Genomic DNA, 26,407 nt, shown 5'->3' with positions numbered 1-26,407 from the left:
AAAAACACCAACAACCCTGTATAGTAGGCGAGTTGGTTACTGCGCCAACTCACCTCCGATAACTGCAGAGTTCTGATCAACTCCATCCCGGCTAACTCTTTCCTCATTGAATGGGAATACAGCACCAGCTGAAAAAGTAAACAAAAACAAAATCTCAGCTACAAAATATCTCCACCCCAAAATAATCCAACAATGCAAAAAAAATGTCAATGCTGTCATATGTTTTACAGAAACAGAATGTCAATTGTAAACTGGCACACTTTGACATCTATTAAAAGAACAGGACAGGAGATGTACACTGAGTATACAAAACATTTCCATGACAGACTGACCAGGTGAATCCAGTTGAAAGCTAGGATCCCTTATTGATGTCACTTGTTAAATCCACTTCAATCAGTGTAGATGAAGTGGAGGAGACAGGTTAAAGAAGGATTTTAAGCCTTGAGAGAATTGAGACATGAATTGTGTGCCATTCAGAAGGTGAATGAGCAAGACAAAAAACATAAGTGCCTTTGAACGGGGTATGGTAGGTTTGTGTCAAGAACTGCAACGCTGCTGGGTTTATCACACTCGATAGTTTCCCGTGTGTATGAAGAATGGTCCACCACCCAAAGGACATCCAGCCAACTTGATACAACTGTGGGAAGCATTGGAGTCAACATCCCTTTGGAATGCTTTGGACACCTTGTAGAGTCCATGCCCCGATGAATTGAAGCTGTTCTAAGGGGAGGGGGGGTGCGCAACGAAATATTAGGAAGGTGTTCCTAATGTTTGGTATACTCTGTGTGTATAGCATGCAGTATATGCACAGTATGTGAGTCTATGGGGGAAGTAGGTGTGGGCTCAGAGTCAAAAGGGGCAGTCTACTCTTTTCAGCTGACATCTGTGGGCACTAGTCCATTTGAGTGGATCCTGCAGAACCCCCCCCCCCAAAACACACACACATTTTAGTCATTTAGCAGATGCTCTTAACCAGAGCGACTTAGTTTAAAATTTGTATTTCTTATTATTATTGAATATTAAAACATATAATCTACTTGCAGTGAAGCCGCTCAAATTTACATTACATTAGTCATCTAACAGACTCCCATCCAGAGAGACCCACAGAATTAACCAGGGTCAACGTCCTGCTCAAGGGCACGTCAGATCTCCCACAAGGTYAAAAATGGGGACCTGAACCAGAGAACTATCAGCCCCCGGACTAAGCTCCCAACTGCCAGGCCACCAGCCCTCCAAGATCCCCCCCCCACACACACACAGTTTCCCAAGAGACCTCCGCCCAGCCACAGTTGTGCCCCCCCCGAGAAAACAAATCATAAAATATTTCCTTTCCCCCAAGACACCGGCCCCCCCATCACCCAATGCATCAACAACCAACAAAATGAACAAAAGAGAAGAGAAAGACAAAGGAAAACAGAAAACAACAATGCAAAAAACAAGACATCAAGGACAACAAAAATCATAACAGCAAGGCCAACAATATGTATGGCACTATTTACATGTGTGTTTGTGAATGTGCACGTGTGTGCGTTTGAATGAGTGTATGTCTGTATATGCATGTGTACAAACACCTCAGGCAAACAGGCATTAGCTGTAACAATGCCTGTCAGTGTCATTCAAACTTACTTTTTGTTTTGTTTTGACTTTTAACTTTTATTCTTGACCGCCATTCTATCCCCCACCCAGCGACTCCACTTCCACTTGTCTCCAGTTACACATCCCAACCCTCAGCTCATCCCACCTATCTCTGCTGGCCACCCTCTTCGGATTTCTACGCACCATATTTCTTTCAACTATGCTGTGATGTTTAACATACAATTTGAATCTATCTAATCGAATAGAATCCAGAGTGCGAGTTGAAGATAAATACTTTTACTAAGAGTATTAGTATATTAGTAATTGACTGACCAGGTCTCTCCAGATCTCTCAACAATGCTATTTCAAGGTAAATTTTAGATCAATGCTATGAATTTTCAGCCATTCCTGAACCTGAGACCAGAAACAGGCTACCTAAGTGCAATACCAAAACAAATTGTCTATTGATTCTRTATCTTCACAACAAAATCTGCAGGGCTGCGATGATTGTATGCCCCAAATATTCAAAATTCTGTTGGTGGCAAGAATTCTGTGCAATAATTTTAGCTGAAAAGCATGAAGTCTTGAATCTTGCGTTGTTTTATATATCAACTCATACACCTTGTCCATGGAATCGGTACATCAAAAATATCTTCCCAGTGATTTACAATTATTGCATTCATCTTAAGATAGCTAGGTGGGACAACCACATATCTCAGTCATAGTAAGTACACTTTTCTTCAATAAAGTAGCTATCAGTAAAATCAGAGCTAGTAGGGGAAAAATCTAGTGCAAGTACTGGTTCACGAAAGACTTTGTTTTTTGTTATTTTCACATACACACATGTACACACACACAGTGGGGCAGGGATCACAGATGCCTCTCACAGGGAGCTTACAAAGGCTGATTTGTCACCTTTGGAGCACTATGCAAGGCTAAGATCAAATGATAAAAGGATTCTCCCTCTTATTCTCATATTTTTCATCTAAAATTCTATTAGTCTTTTACTATCAGTGGTGTAAAAATCAATAACTGAAAAGATCAACCCACTACTTCCATTAGGCCTAGCTGTAGGACAACTGAACTTGTTAATATTAATCCTTACCAAAGCAGTATCACTAAAATGATTTATCTGACCTATTGAAACCACACATATGCCTCCATAGGTTAAACATACAGCATAGTCACTGAGAGTCCCTGAGAGATGGAGTTTCATACCCTAGTACAGAGCAGACCATTCTCAGAGCAGGCAGGAGATAGATCTTGTGTTTCCCAGCAATATATCTCATGTATCTGGAAAAGCTCACCCAGGATCAATACACTGACCCAGTAATAACCACCCTGTAGAGCTATCCGCAGGAGCTAAACAGCACATGGGTTTAAATGGTACAATAGCTGGAGAAGAAGAAAAATACCACCATTAAATATAATGGCTTGAAGTTATAATGAAATATCAGATCTCTTTGGAGAACTGAGTGGACCGCTGGTGCTGCCAGTTGACCACTGACAATTCATCTACTATACATAATGTAAAGGCCTTACAGTGCTTACCGTAAAAATGCAGTATTCAAGATGACGGAACAAGATGTAAAACGACAAGAATATAATCAAATCCCATGACACTGTATGAATAAATGGTTCCATTGACTGGACAATCAAAGGAGATAGATACATAATGATTTACTGTACCTGAGTCCATGTGCCAGGGATCGTTGGCAGCAGCCATTGGTGAGATCGTGAGAGGAGACGCTCCACAGTTTGACTCCACTAGAATGCCCTGGGTGGTCACCGGGGCGACGATGCCAGACCTCAGTGCTGCCTTCAGAGGGGCGATGTTGTTGAAATGAACTCTGGACAGACAGCCCACAAACCCTGGAGTGTTGTACTTCTCTATGATGACTGGGTCAATCTGGCCAGTTTCTGATCAAAACCAAGACAAAATCATTTAAAACATAACAGCAGTTCTGGATTAGATAGTTCTTCCTTATGGTATCCCTGTCAACCTATGTGAAATGTATAGACCTTGAGTGTATCAGTGCACAGTAGAGTTTTATCATCTTCTGCTTGTGTGGAGCTGCTGACTGATGCTATCTGACCACTTAATACTGGTCTACCACCACGATGCACTACTACTCAGCACACTGCAATACTGTAAGCCTCCCCAGTTTSATTTATGTTCACTGGAATCTAGCCTCTGGTTGGTGATCCTGTATTCCCAATCCCTAGTCTCCCCCTACATTACAGACAGGCAGCTACTGTACAAGCTCCTACTGCAGATATATACTCCCAATAGACCAGGGAAAACAAAGTATCCAATTCTACTGCAATACAATATTCTCCAAAGGCGGCTAAAGAAGAGTAATTTCACAATTTTAGGTTACATGTAAGAAGGATGTTTCATATGCCCCCGGGTAAAAAAAAATACAAAACACACCCTGTTTGGAACATTAGCCATGCATTGTGCCATTCATGATCTTTACTTTTGAGAACACATCCCAATATCTACAGGAAGAAAATTCACCATCTTAAACCAATGATAAAACTACAGTGGCAAGGTTTGTTAAAAGCAACATAGGCCTACCCTACAGTATATCCTGTATAGGAAATGCCAATCTAAAACAAATCTTCCAACAACAAATCACAAGGTCAAGGTTTACAATAAGTTTCCCCAATACCTATGTATTTAGTGTAGTTACAGTTATGTTGTAATCCAAAACACTATGCCACCTCAAGTTAGTCAAATACAGAAGAGTAGTACCTGTTTGCCCTGTTGTCCTCCCTGAATGTAGTGATGCTTGCTCTGCCTCCACCTTGCAGACCCTCTATCCAGAGCTACCACTGGCAGCTGTACACCTGTCTATGATCATGTCCGTCCCTCTGTCCRTCMCTCTGTCCGTCCCTCTGTCCGTCACTCTGTCTGTCTGTCAGTCAGTCACCAGGTCCATTTACCTCTGCATCTGCCTCGCTGTCAGCTAGTAGTCTATTCGTCTTCCTGCCAATACATCTATCAATCTCTCTGTCTATTTTCCTGTGTGTGTACCTGTCTGTCAGCCTGTCTATGTACCTGTCAGGGTGTCTACGTGCCTGCAGCCTTGGTTAGCCAACGAGCTCTGAATATGAATGCACCCCGAGTGATTCAGTCCACCTCCTTTCCCTACCTTCCCCACAGCCAGACCAGAGAAAACATTGGAGAAAATATGATGTCATGGATCAGTGAGCTAATACATTCACCGCGTGGCTCAGAGAAAACCTGGATGTGCGTATAGGAGTGCAAGATGGGGGATCAGGATCGGGCCTCTGTGCTCCCTCCCTCCTTGAGGATGATGTCAGAGATCGGTGGGTCTGTTGTTAATATATTCACAGAGTGCAGCAGCAAAGCACTCTGGGGAGTCGTAAGGCTTTACCAGCCAGGCAGAATGGGGCACTCTACTGTTCTCAGAACAGGACCAGTGTACTGGTGTCTGACTCCTGCTGACACAGTACTGCTCCCTCCCACCACGCCACATCACATTATTCGAGTTCCTATTCCATCCCTCGTCTGGTTACAGAATACTGTTGTGTTGTGTGCTGCAGTGGTGTGGTTCCTGATGGTCCTATGATATAGGCGTTTTATCCTGCTTTTTTCTGAGTGGTGTGGGGAGGTGTACTACATCAGTCAGATTAAGACCTAGACAATATGGCCACTAAATACATGTACATGTCTTCGTATCAACACATGATTTTCTGTCAAGGCAACATCACCTTTACCATCAATATTGATACCCTCATTACATATATTAATACACCTGGACTAAACCAGAACTCATCACTTTTTAGCCACGGATGGGCAACACAAATTATGGTTCTGTTTTTTATCAGAACACACAGAACCAAACTCCTAAAATTACTTAGGGGGCGAATTCTAAGAGATCTGTACACATACCTCTGATGGCATTTATTATATTTGCACTCCAGTAATACATGGATTATATCTGCACTTACCAAAGACTTTCCCCAGGAATATGGTCTTGACCAGGTTGAACTGAGTGTCAGAGTCATCAGGCAGAGTGTAGCTGACTGGGGGGTAATGATCCAACTGGAAAATAATACCATATGGTCATGAATCATGATGTATTACAGTCAGTTATAAACCCAGTTCAGCTGTACTGTATTGTTATTACTGCCCCCTAGTGGTAGACTTTAGAGAGTATCTTTCTGAAAATCCGAGCTGATGCCAGTGTACAGTATCATTCATTGGCCAAATAAGATACACAAAGAAAAAAACTGTGCTAATAGCACAATGCACTAAAAACCATCTCCACAGACAAGGTGGGTCAGGTGTGTCAACAGCCTAATGCAGTCTGAGAGGACAGCACACTCTCACAGAGTGGTGTCCTCCCCTCCTGAGAGCACTAGAGTCCTACCTTTCAACTCCTTAATGAAGTGCTTCATCTATGTAGCTATCAATCAGCCTAATGTAGTCAGAGGACAGGGAAAGGTTGTATTTTGTTGTATTTCATGACGTCAGCAAATCTCCCACTGAGAGCAGTGCACTCCCTGGGACAAGTAGAACATTAAACTCCAACCTTTCAACTGCTTGATGAAAATTGTTCTTTAAATAAAGCTACATCATTGGTATGATTTTTACCTGCGGCCTAACGTAGTCTGAAAGGAAATAAAACATATTTTTTTGAATTTCATGACTTCAGCAAATCCCACTGTGTGTTAGATCACCCTTTATGACAGGGGAACACTAGGGTCATACTGGACCTGCAGCTGAAAAGTGCTATATAGAGACATAAAACCACATTACTGTTCTCATTATTATTACCTGCAGCCGTATGTTCTTCTCCTGCCTGGAGATGTTGATGTGGTGAGGCTGCCCGTTGGCCATGTTGCGCTGGTCCAGGTCGATGGTGAACGGCTCCCTCAGGCCTCCCAGGCTGTAGCGGATCTGAAGTGTTCCTGACAGAGGCAGATGGAATGGAGAGTCAGTCCTAATGTTCCATCACCATCGTAATTCATATGGTTGTCAGTCCATATTCTGATAGGCTTAGTAACATGGTAAGAGTATCAAACTCAAGTGGAAATTGTATTTTAAATGACGCTTTACATTGCCAAATACTAAATTGACTATCACTCTCTCTTTCTGCTTTTTCAGTGAAATATGTATGTGCCTGGGACCATGCCCAACCTGTGTGTTGCACTATATAATTAGCTATTGAGCTAATTTACAGTACATTCTGTGGTTCTTTGCTGACCGAGCCATTAACTTCACCCTCCAAGCGTTTCAAACCCTATAAACGGACGGCCAGGGTTGCTCTCTTGTTCTTTCAAGCATTTCAAACCCTTTGAGCAGTTTCTCTCTCACCATTGTGTCTGAGCACCACAGCCAGGTAGTCCTGGGTCCTGGAGCTGATGTAGACCAGGATGCTGGGGGCGTTGGAGGTGCTGAAGCTGAACACTAGCTCCTCCTGGGTCAGGTTGCCCTCTGTGGGTAGCAAGGGAGACAGGCTCTTCACATCCCTGATGGCTGGAAGGCCCCTCTCGGGAAGGAAGTCGTAACGAACGAGTGTTCCACTCTCAAAGTAGCCGCCCACATCTGATACACACAGGAGACATTTGGCAGCAAAACAAAACATCAGCATAAGTTTGAGAGATTGACAAGCGAATCGATATTAGCCTCCCTAAAGCACCGTGTAAAGTTATAGTTGAACCACAGTGTAAAGTTGAAAAAAAAAATACCCGGACATATTCAGAGTTACTATTCTCTCACATGACTGTATTTTACCTTCAGTGCAGAAGGGCCCATCATAGGCAGTCAAGGTGCAGTCGCATGAGTAACCGTTGTATTTCTCCATGCACTTGCCACCGTTTCTGCAGTGCTGCCCATAGCTGGTGCAGTGGCCAGAGCAGCCAGGCTTAACCCCTGGGGTGACCTTCGCCCTCTCTTCCAGGTCAAGGGTCACACTGTTCATCTTCAGGGCACGGATACATCCTAGGAACCCCCTCTGGCCACCTGATGCACCTGAATGATAACGTTTATGACAAGAAGTTGTATTAGGTATTTTGGTTTACAACAACTTATGTTACAAAGTACACTTCTGGTAAAAAAACAAAAAACAAACAAACAGGTAAACTCATCCTAAACTCAAGTTTTTTTGTTGTTGTTGAAGTTGTTGAATTGACATCCTTATACCTTTTGACATTGTTGTTGTGTGCAATGTGAATACTGTGTGGGCCTGTATCCAACAGTGCAGCCTGTATAAGTCGGGTCATAACACCATGAGCTGAGCAGCAGTAGTCTAACCCACATAGACATATAAACCCGGATCATCATTACGCTATGTGGTGGGAGGCAGGTAGGCAGGATATCTTACCCACGTAGAGCTGGCTGTATAGCTCCAGGCGGGTGTGACCCTGTGGGGGTGCAGGGCGAACCTCCTTGTAGTGCCCATCCAGCTGCAGCACAGCTTCCTTCACATTGCGCTCAGCCACCACCCTGTGCCACTGGTCATCATTAAGAGGAGTGGACGACCTCACACTCAGCTCCACCAGACCGTTGCCCACATCAAAAGAGAAGGACACAACCGTGGCAGCTGGGCAGGAGGGGAGAAAGGGCAAGGAGTTAGATAAGGTTTTGGGTGCTGCCAAACAGGCTTTGGATCGTCAGAAGTGGAGAGGTCTTGTTTCTGCCTTATGAGCAGGTGGGCACAAAGAGGATAAGTAAGTAAGAGTCTAAGTAAGTAATTTTCGGTGAGAAACAACTGAATTAAGAGGTGGAAATGTGTCAAGGAGGTAGTTTTTGAAACAAGGATTAGGCCTGTGCTATACAGGAGATTTGAAAGACCTTGGTCTGTTTCGGAGTGGTTGAAAAGCTAACAAGCATTTTTACCGAAATGGAAAGTTTGCTTACATACAGTGTTGACTTTTCCCATGAATGCGAAGGAAACTGTTATATAATTTCCTTTGCTGTTGAAATCATGATGATTTGAAATATCCTTGTTGAAATCATGATGATTTGAAATATTCTTGTTGAAATCATGATGACTTCAAAATAAAAATGAAATGACACTATGTATAATTCACAGCTCTGAAAAACTGATCACTTTCTAGATGTGTATTTGACAAGTACCTATCAGCTAACACTTAAAAATGCGTAACGCAGACAAATACTTCAGGGAGCAGTGAGAGATAGCTCTCCCTTTCACAACGACACAGTTCTCTCATTTCCCCCCTCTATCATCATTTACTTTATTGAAACCCTGTTGACAGGTATCATCATACCCCCTGTTGGGTCCAATTCTACAGAGACGTACGTTACATACTGACAACTAGTCTAATCACCCAACACCCTGTCCGATTGCTTAATCCACATAAATCACAGACTCCAGGCTGCCATCGAGTAATGAGATTTCACAGCGATTGTGATTGAGCTCTTTTCCACTTACCAGGGGTCTCACCCTGGACCACATTGGGAGAATCATTATTTGATTTTATTTCCCAACCGACTCAATAGATCTATAATAAAGGGAGCTGTCTGACTGCATTTGTTCTCCATTCAGAGCATGTACTGAAGCTGTGGAGATGACATGGGGGAGCCTTGTCAATCATAGATCCACCTGTTCAGAGCAGATGCTTGGCCTGCAGGACTGGCAGATAACATTCTGAAGCTCAGAGAAATTTTGGAGTGGAGCCAAGTCTCATTAAAACAACTGCCAGTGCCAAGCTCTAAAGAGAAATTCTAATGTGTACCAGTACTCAAGTGTTTAAAACTGTTTAAAATACAAAAGCTCACCAGAGGCTTAGTAAATCCATTTCCCTTGGCAGACTAATACTATACCTTGTGAATATTAAAATGGGGGGAAAATATTAAATATGAAATGTTTTTTTTACAGAATATTGTCTGTCTCTGTCTCCAAAGAAGAGACCGTGTTTCTTCAGAGCAACTGAATCACTAATAATACTGCTCAAATATTGTCAACGCATTGCACCAAAAGATGGCGTCAGTAAAGCTTCAAACCTGCCAGAGAAAAAGGGTCAGAAACAATAACAATGGGTTCTGAGGCGACGGAAGGAGCTCAAAGATATTTCTGACCATTGATCTTTCCCAGCGGAAGGAAACTGCTCTCCCACTAGCTCACAAATCATGCTTAAATGTCACTGGAAACCAATTTCATCTAACAATACCATTTCCAAACAGGGTTCCCACTGTGCTGGTGAACTTTAAGTTAATACTGACTTCCAGCCATTTCTAAGTGGAGATTTCTAAAGCACTGAAGTTGAATATAAGCTGAGAGAAGTATGGACTGCGATCGATGAGATGGATGGCAGCCTTTATGGAGAGCCCTAGAGGTACCTTGGGAGGTTTCACCTTCACAATGTTCTCAGACTGAGACTCTACAGTACACACACACTTGTCCCCCAAAATTCAATTTACCATCTTGTTACAGTCCCCAAGAGTTGACTGAGGAGCTGTACTAAGAACTGAATGGTAGCTCACAGGGAACATGGCAGGTGACAATTGCTTAGTGGCTGGGGGTTTGTTTTTAGTAGGAACACAAGATTCTTGTTTTGTGGCCACAAGACAGACAAGATCCTTTTTATATAGTGGAAAGTCATAGTGGAAAGTCAAAGTCGATATCTACTGTGAATAAGCCTTACCAACACTGTCCAAAACCACTGAATTTATACTGCATCTATACATTATATATTGTAATGGGATACTTTTTTGCAGATGTGGACCCAGAGCTTTGATATGGAACTGCACAGACACACATCCATAATATAAGTCTKCAGGTAGTGTATATCGACCTGTTACTGAGTAGTGGTATACTCACCTTTTAGTTCCAGGCGGATGAAGTCAGCGTTGCCAAGGTTCTCCAGAAAGACGCCATAAGAGGAGGAAGTCTTGAAATAGAAAGAGATGTCAGCACTGGTCTCTCCTTGGAAGGTAGGGAAGTGCAGGTAGGATGCAGGCGTGTTGAAGGATGCTGCGTTCCAGTAGTTACCTGGGAAACAGACAGGAAACATGAATCACTCAGTGTGTTGCCTATCCACATCACTGATTGTGCATTCTAGTCATACAAAGCAGAGAATAATGGCCCAAAATACTACCATAGGTGTGGAAATTATAACAAACTCACCATCTCCTTGACAACGCAGTGGACCCACAGTCAATTTAGCCTCAGAGCCAGCACGATTAGTGTCACCAACCACCACCTGACTCACAGGCAAATGGTCTTTATACACCAGAAGACCAGCGTCCTCTCTCCTAAATTAAAAATAAATCAAATATGTGAGGTACAGAGGAATATTTTCACTACAAAAGGCACAACAGTAAGATTGTAACATTTGCTTTGTGCTACAATGTATTACGTCTTGATTCATTTCATGGATGACATTTCAGGATAACTAGATTATAAAACTACGTTTTAATACGGTAACATCGAATCTATGGTCTTGTTCAGTCACTCACCACCGTGTTTGATCAGCGTCACAGTTGCAGTAGTACTTGGGGTCGGTGCAGTTCCTCTCGATTCCACAGGCACACTTCTGGATCCCTGGGCCTGAACCACCCCAGTAAAAATGCTTCTCATTGGCCCTGCCAACCCACCATGTAAATGGAGATCCCTCTGCAAAATAACAACAACATGAATCAGCACAGAACATACCAAAACAACAACATACTCAATACATAAGCATCATGCTACAATATTTGTGTATATCTACAGTAAACAAATGACCATAGATAGTCTAAGCAGTTTTTTAAATGTACTCTTCTCTACTGGTACACAGACAATAACATGCTACCTTTGTTGATGTCAAACTCGCATGGCAAATAGCCTTGAAACTGAGATGAAGAGGCTATTGATGCATATTGATGAATACGTCAGAGGTCATATACTGCTTATGTTATGTGCAGTCCTATGTTTAGATCCTTAGACAAGTGTAACCAGCTGATCCATTTTCCTTCACTCTATTTGACAATTTACTTTTTTATTGATTGAGACAAGCTATGTGGTCTATTAATCAGCTATTCATCCTGTTCCACCCCCACACCAACAGCAGCACAGACCGATAGTGTTATTCAGCACTCCAGGTAATCAAAAATGACTTGCTCTAAGGAACGGGAAAATAACTGGTGTGAGGAATCACATCAAGTGGAAATGTCTGTTTGTATAGATGGACAAACAAGATCATTTATCAAGACAAACACTCCCCAGGGCATTTGTTCTTGTTCAACAACTCCACCATGCTTGTGTAGTCATACGGACTACTGTGGGATCTCTGAACAACTCTTGTGTATTGCTGTTTACAATGTGAATTATGCTTTTGAATTTCAAGTAGTCAAACAACAGGCATGCTTAACAATAAGCAGTGGGAAAAAACAATGTTTACACGACGGTAATTTGGGAAAGACAAGAAAATATAATTTCATTTGCCATTTTCCATCTTGTCATTGTTACTTATCAGCAGCACCTGGCTGAATTTGCCCTCCAGTGAATGASAAATAATAATTTTATGAAAAATAATAATTGGCTGGTAGTACATTATTGAAGGGGTGCGGTATCAAGCCACTGACAGTGAAATATTAACGCAACGTTTGCATCAATGGGGAAATAATAGTGGAAGGACAATGGGACTGCTGTTTCTAGCCACAGGGGTGGTCTGTTCATCACATGCCTCAGAAATCGGCTAAAATGTTTCAGTAAAAGCCAAGGGGACACAGAGTGAGGCGGTGAGGCTCTAGGGAGAGAACAAAGGCTGTTACACAGGCTGTTCCCCTGCAAGGTACCCATGTTCCACACTGGTCCACATGCAGGGCAGGGGGGGTGAAGAGAGGGAGATGGAGAGAGACAGAGAGAGGGGGGTGGATGGAGAGAGGAGGGTGGATAGAGAGATTGAGGGGAGCGGTATGGACCATTGTGGGGTTGTGGGTATTCCCTGGTTATAGAGTAATCAATAATTCAGGTTCTTTATGGTGATGAGAAGGGAAACAGGCTAAGCTGAGGGCCTGGAGGCCAAGTGTCTCCCGTCTGTGTAAGGGGAGAGAGACAAACCAGCAGCGGTGATACTGGGAGGTAAAGTAAGCTTCTATTCCTCAATACTGGATGAATGGGCACCACTGGGGACAACACAATAAGACTACCAAATGAGGGAGAGGTACTACCACCGATCAGCAGCTCTGACCAGGAATTTCTGACTCCTTGTCTCTTTCAGCTCTCTGATCCTGCCAACCAACACGCTCCCTTTCACCATGCTAAACGGCTGTCGAGCAGCAAGGTGTACAGAGCTCACCAGAACACTAATGATGTGTGGGTTTTATCTGTCAACGTCTCCAGTCAGTCAGGCCCCTGTCTCAGATCCTAACACATTCAAAGGACATGATGAAAGCTTGTTATGCTGCACATATACACCAAGTGATGCACAAATCAGTGTCTACTCTAGAGGCTGGGAGCTGGGGCTACCCTGCTGCTAACAAAACCTCAGGCTCAGAACTCTATGGACCCTCAGGGGGAACGGGCTGTTGCTTGATAACGCCAGATGAGATAAAAATCAAACAAGGTAAAAAATAAAACACTACATTGTTGGAAGAAACTGGCAAGCTTTTAGGTTCTGTGGCTGTCATGGAATTTCAGTTTTAATATTCCCTACGGTTGGCTTAAGGGAATAAACCAGTTCCATTTATCACAGGTAGTATTCCTCAGAGCCACTGCAATAAACGCTTGGCTCAATTCTATGAGTAATGACAAGGGATGACAACTGCTGTGTCGCTGTCTAATGTACGCCAGCTTGTCGCTGTCTAATGTACGACAGAGACAAGCTGTCTAATGTACGTCAGCTTGTCGCTGTCTAATGTACGTCAGCTTGCCTTCACATCTCGTGAAACACTTGCCAAATCAAATAGATAAGAGTATTCTTCACGTGTAGCCATAATGCTAATAACAATTGGCTAAACAATTTAGCAACACCTAAATGGACATTCATCAATAACAAACACTGGGAAGGGGAAAGAGAAGATAACATATTATTGCCATTTTCTCTCTCCAGATGCCTAAATTGCTGTGTCTTTGTTGGAAAGGATACTACAGTATTGTCCAATAGAAACAGATCCTTAAAATATTCTCAGATGTACACAACAATTAACATACAAACACCAATGTTCTCTTTACCTGGCGTATTGAGCAGTCGAGACATTCGGCAGGCGTAGGCAACATGCTGTTCACAGTACTCCGCACTTCCCGTGATGGCTGTCACCTGTCGTAGGGAGATAAAAAAATAGGGTTTAAGCAATGCAGAATGCATAACATTTAGTAATATTAGTGGAGCTGAGTGAAAATACAGTGAGAACATCTTTAATAAACAACGTAGCTAGCTAGTGTCTTCGGCTGTAACATCAAAATACATAGAAAATACACATAGGGCTGGTTTCTCTAGACTGAAAATATAGAGTTTCTCCATTGAGTATTGTTTTTTTGTACGAAACTAGGCTTCATCCTGGTCCATTAAACCCACTGATAAAATACAGATTTCTTTCCCATTGAGATGGTTCCTTCATGAATGATTCAATGGGTGAAGATGTCATAAGGTCATAAGGTTACCTGCTCTGTGGACATGTTGTAATTGAGCTGCAGCACAGCCTTCCCCTCCAGGTCTGAGCCAGTCACTGAAGTCTGGGGAGACAGGTTGTTTCTCACTGTCGTCCACACCTTGTCCTCTGCAACACACACAGTCAACAACACCATCAACAAACCAGTACAATATTTACAGGTGAATAATTAAATGTGGGTCAGAGCCATCCCTGCAGTCAAAACTGGTTGCAATGATACCAGATTAGGTTGTAATCTGGTTATAATGATGTCATTTTAATATGATTGGCCCGCTGGGATGGGACAAAATCATCAGACGCAGAGATGGTTAGGTTGATTTTCATCTTGAGTCTTATTGAGAGGTACTCTTACCAGTCATGTTGCAGTTGACTTTGAATGGGCCAACAGGACCACTCCCATCAGGGTCGATCCAGTACGTGCCAGATGTTTTACCAAGGTGTTTGTATTCCTCACAGGACTGTTCATACACGGCTGGAGAGGAGGAATACATACGCGAGAGAGGAAACCACATCTATTATGAAGCTGACATTGCAGTAGAATGACTTATTCATCATTACAAATCCAGGTGTTTCCCCATTTGTAAGGGAGGTGAATGATGTGCAAAAATGTGACTGACATTTCAGATGGGTCCCTGAGGGTATGAATAATGACAGACCATAGATGAAGATGTCTTGATAGGCTAAGGAGGAGGAGGAGGAAGGGGAGGATACCTACAGGTATGGCATGTAGCCCCGGTGTATCCTGTCCCGTTACAGGAGCAGCTGAAACTATCCCAGGTCTGAGAGCAGCGGCCTCTATGTTCACAGTGGTTAGGGACACATCTGTGTGGGGGGGAGATCATTCTCACATGAAGAAGAAGCAGACGTGACCTCTAATTTAACTACTTTGACCTTTGTGAAACTACAGATGTGTCAGAAGAGAATAGATAGGACAACATAGGAAGAACTTTCATAGAGTGCATATTTCAAATATAATTTACGCTAAAAAACTAATTAATTGGAAATGAATTAGAATTAGTTAGGTAACATAGATAAACAAGATGTTTTATTTATATAATATGCTTATGTGAGATACTTGTCATTAGGATGTCTCCTTTTGGACTATAGGGTTGGCAGTTGCAGTTATCCCTTCTCAGCTAGGGCTCAGTCACTTGGGGCCCAGAGAGGGGAGAGGTCAGGCTTGTCTTTTATATGTCTGGTAATATGCAGGAATATCAGAAAGGGAGAGGTCAGGTTTGAACATTGTCTTCATATGTGAATGTATCTGTTAAACAATGTGAAGGGCTCCACAATGTCTGTACGCCAGTCACTCCCTCCTTTTCTCATTGGGGGGAGGAGTATGGCAGTGTCTGGAACCATTGTATTACCCCTCTGATGTTGCACTAATCTTGAGATAGTATATGACCTAGAAGTCACTCCCCTCAGTGAGTTTGTCCAGGAGTGGGGAGAAGAGGGGGTGTATTTGAGATGGGAGTATCTAAAGTTGACAATTGATATATGCCATTGGATGAGGTAATGTTTTGGTACTATGAAGTACCAAGAACAAGATTAGAACCTCGTCTTAGAGACCAAACTGAACGATCATTTATAGCTAATGCTATCTGGCTATGGGATACTCCTCTCTCAAGTAAAAGGCCCTTTGTGAAGTTCCTGAGATCTGTGGTTCGTCATGTAAGTTGAGAGGGGTGTATCTTGGCTATAAAAGGTCTTTGTATTCTCTTATAGGCACTCTCAGAAATCATTTATAGACACTGAATTGATCTGAGAGTCAAAGGGCTATGGTGAAGCTCATATAATTAAAGATGAAGTTTAGATATAACTCTGACTTGTGTGTGGTTTGTAAACTCTCCTCATTTAGTAATACAGGAAATTACCACAACAATACATTCATTTGGTACTTCTTCAAATCAAATTCAACAAGAAGACATCTAATTGAAATACGTTGACCTTTGTGAGACAACAGAGGATGTTACCGTGCTGTCGCCGTGTCATGACAGTAATCAGTCAACACACGGTGCTGTGAGGAGGTTTGTGACCTTTGTTTCATGTATTTTTGATACCACTTCATGGTGAACGTTAGGGTGTATCACTGTACTCTCTTAGTCCATTTCCAGTTCAGGACCTCCTTAAACCTGCTGGTGTGATCAAAGGGCTGTGGTAACATGTAGTTCCCTTTGAAGTTAGTTGAACTCCCCCTGCTAGCATAGTTTAGAATGAGGATTTCATCACCACAATCCTTTAAATTTACACAGGGCAATGATGTTGGAACGTTCCTATTTAATAGGAGAGAAAATCTGGTGTATCGGATAACCTTTGCCATAATAGATCAGTCAAATGAACTACACATCAAGAGTATTCAGCCATAAATGGATTTATCATACGTACATATTACACAAATGTCCCTAGAACAATAATATCATTTGATTTGACTAAGGACGTTAAGCTGAAAACAAATCTGCATGACCGTCCAGAACCTTTTTCTGCGGTCTTGAAAATGTCTCCCTCTGACATTCCAAAGGGTGTCGTTAACAATTCCAGCACAAAAGGTTGGAATAACGGGATCTACAGTTTGACTACTAATCACTAACGGAGAATAAGAAGCAGAGATAAGATTCCAATTATGAACCAGAACCATGTGTTGGAGTGAACCAACATACTGTGAGAATACTTTTTATGTGCTTATCTTGATAAGAATGTAAGCGCATGTCCAAATTCTCCAGGCGGACTGAGTAACCTTTTGCTAAAATTGCATTTCCATATCTCGGGAGAAGCAACAGAGCTTTTCCACTTCATTGTTTTGATGAGTTTTGCATTGGGGATGTGTGCCTGTTTGGCTGTGTGCTTGTGTACACAGGCATTTACCAGCAGGAGCACAGATATTGCACACTAAGACATCCACTAGGAAAGCCTTGTGTGATCCTCTGATCCCTGCCTCTCGCTGTGTGAGATGCTTTCTTGATCTTGATGGGCCACCTACCGTCTTTATGAAAAGACTGTGTAATGCATGCCCATGAGCAACCAGCCCCTCAGGTAATGTTACAGTAGGTTTTTATACGCTGCTTAGATTATCAAGCTCAATAAGATCTTTGGGGAATGGTATAGAATATTACCTGTCTATGATGGCACACATATCCAGGCTGACATTCTCAAAGGTTCCCATGTTGCCTTGCTCTACCGCCACCAGGTCAGCTAGCTGGTCGTCCACGTGGATCAGTTGCATACAGCCCTGGAAGGAGCGCTGGGCAGGGGGAGTGTTGGTACGCAGGAAGTAGCCTGCATGAGAACAAGAGGGAGAAAGAATCCAAAGTTAACCATATGATCAAGACAGAGCTTTCTGTTTGAAAAGTAAACTCTAGAGATACATTACAACTATTAAGCAACATTAATTCTGAGTGTTGTGTTTTGGTTTGAATCATTAGGGAAGAGTTTCATTCAATATTTAAGACACTGTCTTAAAAGAAACAACTTTAAAGGCTAACAAAACACAAAGAAAACAAAAAGGCAACCAATCAAATGTAACAAAGAGGATTTTCTTACAAAGCCATCAAACACACAAAAACATGTACTGTACACACAATAAATCACAAGACTGTTTGTCAGACTGAATTATAGACATGTCATCATGAATAAGTAAGTAACAAGCCCATTACGAGGGTTTACACATTATAGACCAGGGCCTGGTTTCCTAAAAGCATTTAAAGGGTATGCTCATTGTAAGAACCTTCATAGTCGCATTGTTAAATCTCAGAGCTTTTTCCTAAAACCATCTTAACTAAAGTTGCACTTGAAAACGCTTGTTATTTAACGCCTCAGACCACTAGTAGAACAGCTAAGTGTGTTGTCACTTTATACACATAAGATCTCCGCTAAACATTGAATCAAGATGTGTATCTGTCTCTCTGTGACCGCAGACAACTTCAGAACGAAGATGACTACAAATCCAAAGTTGCCAATGTCTTTGCAATTGTTACAAAGAAGCAAAAGATAATACCATGCTTCAAATAAAAACAGAGATGAATGCAGTATTGAATACAGTAGGCCTATAGACTACATAGGACAATATTGAAATCATATTAAAATCAATTTCATGTTCATTCCATTGAGTTCTATTTTGCTAACTGTAGGCTGTCAAATTTTTTCCTTAATATTTAATATGTAACAACATGTGCGCAATGATATGCCAAATCTACGATAGTTTATTATTATAGGGTAGGCTAAGCATTGGAATAAACTGTCTCAATATTTGCAGCCATATAGGCTATAATTCTAATGTGAATGTAAAATGTGAATGAAGAAAGCTGATCTGATAGCAGCACTGTTTCAATCCTATCAATATAAAAACAAGCTTGTACGAAAGTGAAAGTTCTCACTAGGAGGTGTTTTGGGAAATGCATCTGAGTTATAGTAACGATGCATTGTTAAAACACTTGTAAACCTAAATTCCATCGCTTACAGGTGTTTTAACGATGCATTGCAGGGTGAGAGACGGCAGTGGGACGGTAGGCCCCTAAATGGCAGGTAATCCAAGAAAGACGAGTAGGCAGAATTAACAGAATATATTTACAAAATAATACATATAGGAGCAGTCAGCAGTGCACATCAGGATACACAACGGCAACACGTTTCGACTTCAAGAATCTTCCTCACACTGCCTGAAAGATTCCAACTAGAAGTTGAAACGCGTTGCAAGTGTGCATATCTAATGTATAATGCCTTCTGCTCCTATATGTACACTTTTTAGGCTATTTATATTCAATTAGGAAGTTTTCGGCGGTCACAGAGAGACAGATAAACATCTTCATTCTATGTTTAGCAGATATTTCCTGTGTGTAAAGTGACGCGGGAGGACAAACGGTGATTTAACGATGCACTCAGCTGTTCAACAAGTGGTCTGAGGCAGGCGTTAGATTACAAGCGATTTGAAGTGCAACGTTAATAAAGACGGGTTTGGGAAACGGCTTGAGAATGTAAAGATGCTCTTATGAAGGTTCTAACGATGAATTAAGCCTTAAAATGCTTTTGAGAAATCGGGCCCAGAGCCATATACCTGTCCGGTATAGAGCTATATGGTTCTGTTATAGACCATCTGTGTAAATACCTCCAAAGTAGTATTGGCCCCCTGTTCTAATCTGAATGGGAATGACCGTTCTGACCGTGGACGCCTCGTCACCATCGATGGTCAGCATGGCGCAGTTCTCCAGAGCATGGAGATAGACGTTATGCCACTGGCCGTCGTTGAGCCCCGAACCTTAACAGTGACCACAGACAGAACAATATGGCTTCATGAATCACAGTTACGGTGGGTGATAAGCAGAGAACTGCAATTACTGAAACATCAGAAAAACAACAATAAATTCTGAGAAAGACTATGATATACAGATCTGTTTGGCATTCCCTCTCTTTACTAAAATATCCTTCTTATGTTATGGCAAACACTAGATTGAGAAATGGAGACAAACAAACAACACGACCATGGACCAAGTAGCTACTGACTCGACTAAAGTGAGTTTAGAGTCACTACTAACAGAAATTTGCACTGGCAATGAGAAACTGTCTAAGCATATGAAGAAAATATCCAATGTCAAAAAAATATGAACTGACATGACTGAACTGGGCAAACGTGTGGAGGAGGCTGAAGCTGGCTTAACCCTTAAACTCACACTGTACACATCACTGACAATCTGAAATGGTCCACCCACACAGACAGTATGGTAAAGAAGGCGCAACAGCGCCTCTTCAACTTCAAGAGGCTGAAGAAATTTGTCTTGGCACCTAAAACCCTCACAAACTTTTACAGATGCACAATTGGGAGCATCCTGTCGGGCTGTCTCACCACCTGGTACAGCAACTGCACCGCCTGTAACCGCAGGGCTCTCCAGAAGGTGGTGCAATCTGCCCAACGCATCCCCGGGGGCAAACTACCTGCCCTCCAGGACACCTACAGCCCCTGATGTCACAGGAAGTACAAAAAGATCATAAAGGACATCAACCACCCGAGCCACGAACTGTTCACCCCGCTAATATCCACAAGACGAGGTCAGTACAGATGCATCAAAGCTGGGACCGAGAGACTGAAAAACAGCTTCTATCTTAAGGCCATCAGACTGTTAAATAGCCATCACTAGCAGGCTTCCACCTGGCTACTCAACCCTGCACCTTAGAGGCTGCTGCCCTATATACATAGACTTGGAATCACTGGCCACTTTAATAATGAAACACTAGTCATTTCAATAAAGTTTAAGTAATGTTTACATACTGCTTTGCTCATCTCATATGTATATGCTGTATTCTATTCTACTGTATTTTAGTCAATGCCACTCTGACATTGCTTAATCTAATATTTATATATTTCTTAATTCCATTCTTTTAGATTTGTGTGTATTGTTGTGAACTGTTTTTAGGTACTACTGCACTGTTAGATACTACTGCACTGTTGGAGCTAGGAACACCCGCAATAACATATGCTAAATATGTGTATGTGACCAATAAAATTTGATTTGATTTGAATGAACTGCATAGACTAGGACAGCCTCTTAAAGACAATGTACCACAGATGGGTCACTGGACTATTGAACTGTTTAGGCAACTGAAATGAAGATTGACTATTACACCCTACCACATCAAACACAAAAGAGAAAGGTATGTGTTGTTAATGCCTTCACTCACACACCTACTGAAAAGACAATCACAGTACCACTCAAGCGATCTGTCTAAATGAATAACACTTTAATGACTATTGGCTATGCAGCTTAAATGGCAACCCATTCATTGGTAGGCTATAGACATGATCTATTTCTTTAAATAACGAACTGACAAGGGAACAGAACAACATGATGATTGCTATGATCTGAAGAAAAAAAAATGGAATGTTCCCTTCGCAGACAGGCTATAAAGGCCTGAGTAGATGGGATGAATTTAAATGGCCAAATATGAAAAAAGACTGGGAGAGATAAAATGTTATAGAGCCTAAGATGCTGAAATTGTAAGCACGCTGTCCTTTCATTTCCGTTGCTCTCTCTCTCTCCCTTCCTTCCTTTTTCTTATTTAATTTTGCCAAATTAAGGCATGATAACGGAGAAACTGATATATTAATTGAAAAATACAGCACCAGTCAAAAGTTTGGACACACCTACTCATTCAAGGGTTTTTCTTTATTTGTACTATTTTCTACATTGTAGAATAATAGTGAAGACATCATAACTATTAAATAACACATATGGAATCATGTAGTAACCAAAAAAGTTTAATTTTAGATTCTTCAATGTAGCCACCCTTTGCCTTGATGACAGTTTTGCACATCTGAGGCATTCTCTCAACCAGCTTCACCTGGAATGCTTTTCCAACAGTCTTGATGGAGTTCCCACATATGCTGAGCACTTGTTGGCTGCTTTTCCTTCACTCTGCGGTCCAACTCATACCAAACCATCTCAATTGGGTTGAGGTCGGGTGATTGTGGAGGCCAGGTCATATGATGCAGCACTCCATCAAAAAGCCCTTACACCGCCTGGAGGTGTGTTTTGGGTCATTGTCCTGTTGAAAAACAAATGATAGTCCCACTAAGCGCAAACCAGATGGGATGACGTATCGTTGCAGAATGCTGTGGATCATACGTTCACCTACTCTGCGTCTAACAAAGACACAGTGGTTGGAACCAAAAAAATGCACATTTGGACTCATCACACCAAAGGACAAATTTTCCACCTGTCTAATGTCCATTACTCGTGTTTCTTGGCCCAAGCAAAGTCTCTTCTTCTTGATGTTTTTTAGTAATGGTTTCTTTGCAACAATTCAACCATGAAGGCCTGATTCATGCAGTCTCATCTGAACAGTTGTTTATGTATTTTTCTCTCCATTTAACTAGGCAAGTCAGTTAAGAACAAATTCTTATTTACAATGATGGCCTTCCCAGGACAATGCTGGTGCCAATTGTGCGCCGCCCTATGGGACTCCCAATCACCGCCAGATGTGATGCAGCCTGGATTCAAACCAGGGACTGCAGTCACGCCTCTTGAACTGAGAAGCAGTGCCTTAGATCACTGCGCCACTCGGGAGCCCAGTTGATGATGTTGAGATGTGTCTGTAACTTGAACTCTGTGATGCATTTATTTGGCCTGCAATCTGAGGCTGGTAACTCTAATGAACTTATCCTCTGCAGCAGGGGTAACTCTGGGTCTTTCTTTCCTGTGGCAGTCATCATGAGAGCCAGTTTCATCATCGCGCTTGTTAGTTTTTGAGACTGCACTTGAAGAAACTTTCAAAGTTCTTCATGTCTTAAAGTAATGATGCACTGTCGTTTTTCTTTGCTTATTCGAGCTGTTCTTGCCATAATATGTACTTGGTATTTTACTAAATAGGGCTATCTTCTGTATAGCACCCCTACTATTTTTTTTTCAGGTGGTGGATCAACTTTAATATTGCGGATAGATTGTTGCTTCCATCAATGTAATTGTCTGCATCATTTCCAATACCCCATATATTTTTGGGGTTAATATATATATATCTATATACACACTACCGTTCAAAAGTTTGGGGTCACTTAGAAATGTCCTTGTTTTTGAAAATAATAATAATAATTGTGTCCATTAAAATAACATAAAATTGATCAGAAATACAGTGTAGACATTGTTCATGTTGGAAATGACTATTGTAGCTGGAAACAGCAGATTTTTTATGGAATCTCTACATAGGCGTACAGAGGTCCATTATCAGCAACCATCACTCCTAGAAAACCCTTTTGAAATGATGTTAGCACAGCTGAAAACTGTTCAGATTAAAGTAGCAATAAAACTGGCCTTCATTAGACTAGTTGACTATCTGGAGCATCAGCATTTGTGGGTTTGATTAAAGGCTCAAAATGGCCAGAAACAAAGCACTTTCTTCTGAAACTCATCAGTCTATTCTTGTTCTGAGAAATTAAGGCTATTCCATGCGAGAAATTGCCAAGAAACTGAAACACAAATAGACAGGTATTTTCCTTCCCATGGTAGCAAGATCTTATCTATTTTTGCTAACTTTCTATAAAAATGTATTGGAGTGATATCATTTCTTTCCTTCGGGATATGTATACTGAGTATGTCCACATCCCTGTCAGACCATTTTATTGGTAAACTACACGGTAATGTTAAAGTTGCATTTTTTAGAGACCCAATACGTAATATAGTACACTTATCCAGAGGCTAGAAAAATAATCTAGATCCTCTATGATGCTGTGGAGGGATTCTAATTGTGGTTTTAAAGAAAACATGAATCATCAGTGTACAATGACACCTTTGTTTTTAAGCCACAGATTTTTAATCCCTTAATATTACTGTTGGATCTAATTTTAACAGCTTACATTTCAATGGCAATAATAAATAGATATGCCGATAGTGGATAACCTTGTTTTACTCCTCAACATTTAAAACTTTCTGCGATGTAGCCATTATTTACTATTTTACACCTAGGGTTACTAAACATAACTTTAACCCATTTTATAAGAGATTCTCCAAAATGTTTATATTACAGGCATTAATATATCAACTCCAGTTGTATTTTATCAAAAGCCTTTTCAAATCAGCTATGAAAACCAGGCCTGCTTTCCCCAATATTTCATAGTATTCTATTGCAGTACTTGTCTTATATTATCTCCAAAGTATCGTCCATGTAAAAACTCTGTCTGATTAGGACTAATAATATCTGACAATACCTTTTAAAATTCTATGCGCCAAGCATTTAGCAATTTTTTTTACATCACAACACTGAAGTGTAAGAAGCCTCCAATTGTTTAAATGGACTGGATCTTTACATATACCACTTGGATCCTGTTTCAGTAATAATGAAATCAGACATTCTTGTTGCGTGTCTGTTAATCTACCGTTTACATGGGAGTGGTTAAAGCATGCTAATAATGGTCCTCTGAGTATATCAAAAAAGTTTGGTATGCCATCCAGCCCTGGAGTTTTCCCAGATTTAAAGGCTTTAATTACATCAAGAAGTTCCTCCTCTGTAATTTGGTCTTCACATGAGTCTTTCCTTACAGATGTTAATTTTACATTATTATCCATACAATTAGCTTCGGTTAGTGGAGATGGAGGAGACTGAAACGAAAACAAATCCTAAAAGTACTTTATTTCCTCTTTCAAAATATTGTTTGGTGACTCATGCGTGACTCTATCATTTGTAACAAGTTTAAATAAAACATAATTTGGTAGCATTTCTATGTTAAAGACTGAAAAATAATTTTGTGCATTTTCCCCATATTTCATCCTGTTCGCTTTATTTCTACAATATATTATTTCACTGGATCTTTCTTGAATAAGTTCCTCCATTTATTTTAGTTTTTCCTCTAACTTATTCTGTGCCTCTATGGTACAGTTTTTATTACTATCTAACTATACTGTTAGTCCTTCAATTTCCTTATTTATCCCACTTATTGTGGGAAGCTTGTGGAAGGCTACCCGAAACGTTTGACCCAAGTTAAACAATTTAAAGGAAATGCTACCAAATACTAATTGAGTGTATGTAAACTTCTGACCCACTGGGAATGTGATGAAAGAAATAAAAGCTGGAAAAAATCATTCTCTCCACCATTATTCTGACTCCATTTCACATTTTTAAATAAAGTGGTGATCCTAACTGACCTAAGACAGGGAATTTTTACTAGGATTAAATGTCAGGAATTGTGAAAAACTGAGTTTAAATGTATTTGGCTAAGGTGTATGTAAACTTCCGACTTCAACTGTATATCCCAGTTATGTGATGATCCGACCGCATTCTGTCCCCTATCAACACTTTTTAAACTTTTGGTGCCAGAGAGAATGACATAAGAAAGTAATCAAGACGACTAGCTTGATATACCACCCCTACCTTGTCACGACACAACTGATAGAAATTACACAAATTAACTTAAGGCACACCTGTTAATTGAAATGCATTCCAGGTGACTACCTTATGAAGCTGGTTGAGAGAATGCCAAGAGTGTGCAAAGCTGTAATCAAGGCAAAGGGTGGCTACTTTGAAGAATCTCAAATATAAAATATATTTTGATTTGTTTAACACTTCTTTGGTTACTACATAATTCCATGTGATATTTCATAGTTTTGATGTCTTTACTATTATTCTACAATGTAGAAAATAGTAAAAATAAAGAAAAACCCTTGAATGACTAGGTGTGTCCAAACTTTTGACTGGTGGTGTATATATACACTATATAGTGTATATATACACTACTGTTCAAAAGTTTGGGGTCACTTAGAAATGTCCTTGTTTTTGAAAGAATAGCAATTTTTTKGTGCATTAAAATAACATCAAATTGATCAGAAATACAGTGTAGACATTGTTAATGTTGTAAATGACTATTGTAGCTGGAAACGGCAGATTTTTTATGGAATATCTCCATAGGCCCATTAACAACCATCACTGCTGTGTTCCAATGCCACGTTGTGTTAGCTAATCCAAGTTTATCATTTTAAAAGGCTAGTTGATCATTAGAAAACACTTCGCAATTACGTTAGCACAGCTGAAAACTTTTGTTCTGATCAAAGAAGCAATAAAACTGGCCTTCATTAGACTAGTTTAATATCTGGAGCATCAGCATTTGTGGGATCGATTACAGGCTCAAAATGGCCAGAAACAAAGCACTTGCTTCTGAAACTTGTCAGTCTATTCTTGTTCTGAGAAATGAAGGCTATTCCATGTGAGAAATTGCCAAGAAACTGAAGATCTCGTACAACACTGTGTACTACTCCCTTCACAGAACAGCGCAAACTGGCTCTAACCAGAATAGAAAGAGGAGTGGGAGGCCCTGGTGCGCAACTGAGCAAGAAGACAAGTACATTAGAGTGTCTAGTTTGAGAAAGACGCCTCACAAGTCCTCAACTGGCAGCTTCATTAAATAGTACCCACAAAACACCAGTCTCGACATCAACTGTGAAGAGGCGACTCCAGGATGCTGGCCTTCTAGGCAGAGTTGCAAAGAAAAAGCCATATCTCAGACTGGCCAATAAAAAGAAAAGATTAAGATGGTCAAAAGAACACAGACCCTGGACAGAGGGACCCTGTCTAGAAGGCCAGCATTTCAGAGTCGCCTCTTCACTGTTGACTTTGAGACTGGTGTTTTGCGGGTACTATTTAATGAAGCTTGGCAGGGTCGTGTTTCGGAGGATGCACGGCTCTCGACCTTCGCCTCTCCCAAGTCCGTAGGGGAGTTGCAGTGATGAGACAAGATCATAACTGCCAATTGGATATCACAAAATTGGGGGA

At 41.1% G+C, this 26,407-nt stretch overlaps 1 protein-coding gene across 1 annotated transcript in view; it reads right to left on the bottom strand.

Annotated features, from left to right (window-relative positions):
- Positions 1–26,407, bottom strand: part of LOC111956913 (contactin-associated protein-like 2) — a 94,980-nt gene that overhangs the window by 4,108 nt on the left and 64,465 nt on the right. The window contains exons 9-24 of the mRNA XM_023977614.2: positions 19,266–19,415; positions 17,278–17,440; positions 14,883–14,989; positions 14,520–14,639; positions 14,160–14,275; positions 13,731–13,815; positions 11,033–11,189; positions 10,701–10,828; positions 10,395–10,565; positions 7,935–8,153; positions 7,346–7,582; positions 6,926–7,156; positions 6,386–6,519; positions 5,557–5,650; positions 3,265–3,495; positions 54–128 (exon numbers count right to left, since the gene is read on the bottom strand). Of these exons, the coding sequence (XP_023833382.1) occupies positions 54–128; positions 3,265–3,495; positions 5,557–5,650; positions 6,386–6,519; positions 6,926–7,156; positions 7,346–7,582; positions 7,935–8,153; positions 10,395–10,565; positions 10,701–10,828; positions 11,033–11,189; positions 13,731–13,815; positions 14,160–14,275; positions 14,520–14,639; positions 14,883–14,989; positions 17,278–17,440; positions 19,266–19,415 (2,418 nt within the window). The remainder of the gene's footprint in view (positions 1–53; positions 129–3,264; positions 3,496–5,556; positions 5,651–6,385; positions 6,520–6,925; positions 7,157–7,345; positions 7,583–7,934; positions 8,154–10,394; positions 10,566–10,700; positions 10,829–11,032; positions 11,190–13,730; positions 13,816–14,159; positions 14,276–14,519; positions 14,640–14,882; positions 14,990–17,277; positions 17,441–19,265; positions 19,416–26,407) is intronic.

The sequence above is a fragment of the Salvelinus sp. IW2-2015 genome, linkage group LG32 (assembly GCF_002910315.2).
Source record: "Salvelinus sp. IW2-2015 linkage group LG32, ASM291031v2, whole genome shotgun sequence".
Classification (NCBI taxonomy): Eukaryota; Metazoa; Chordata; class Actinopteri; order Salmoniformes; family Salmonidae; genus Salvelinus; species Salvelinus sp. IW2-2015.
Note: the sequence above shows the minus strand (reverse complement) of the source record. Positions and strands in the feature narration are given on the sequence as shown.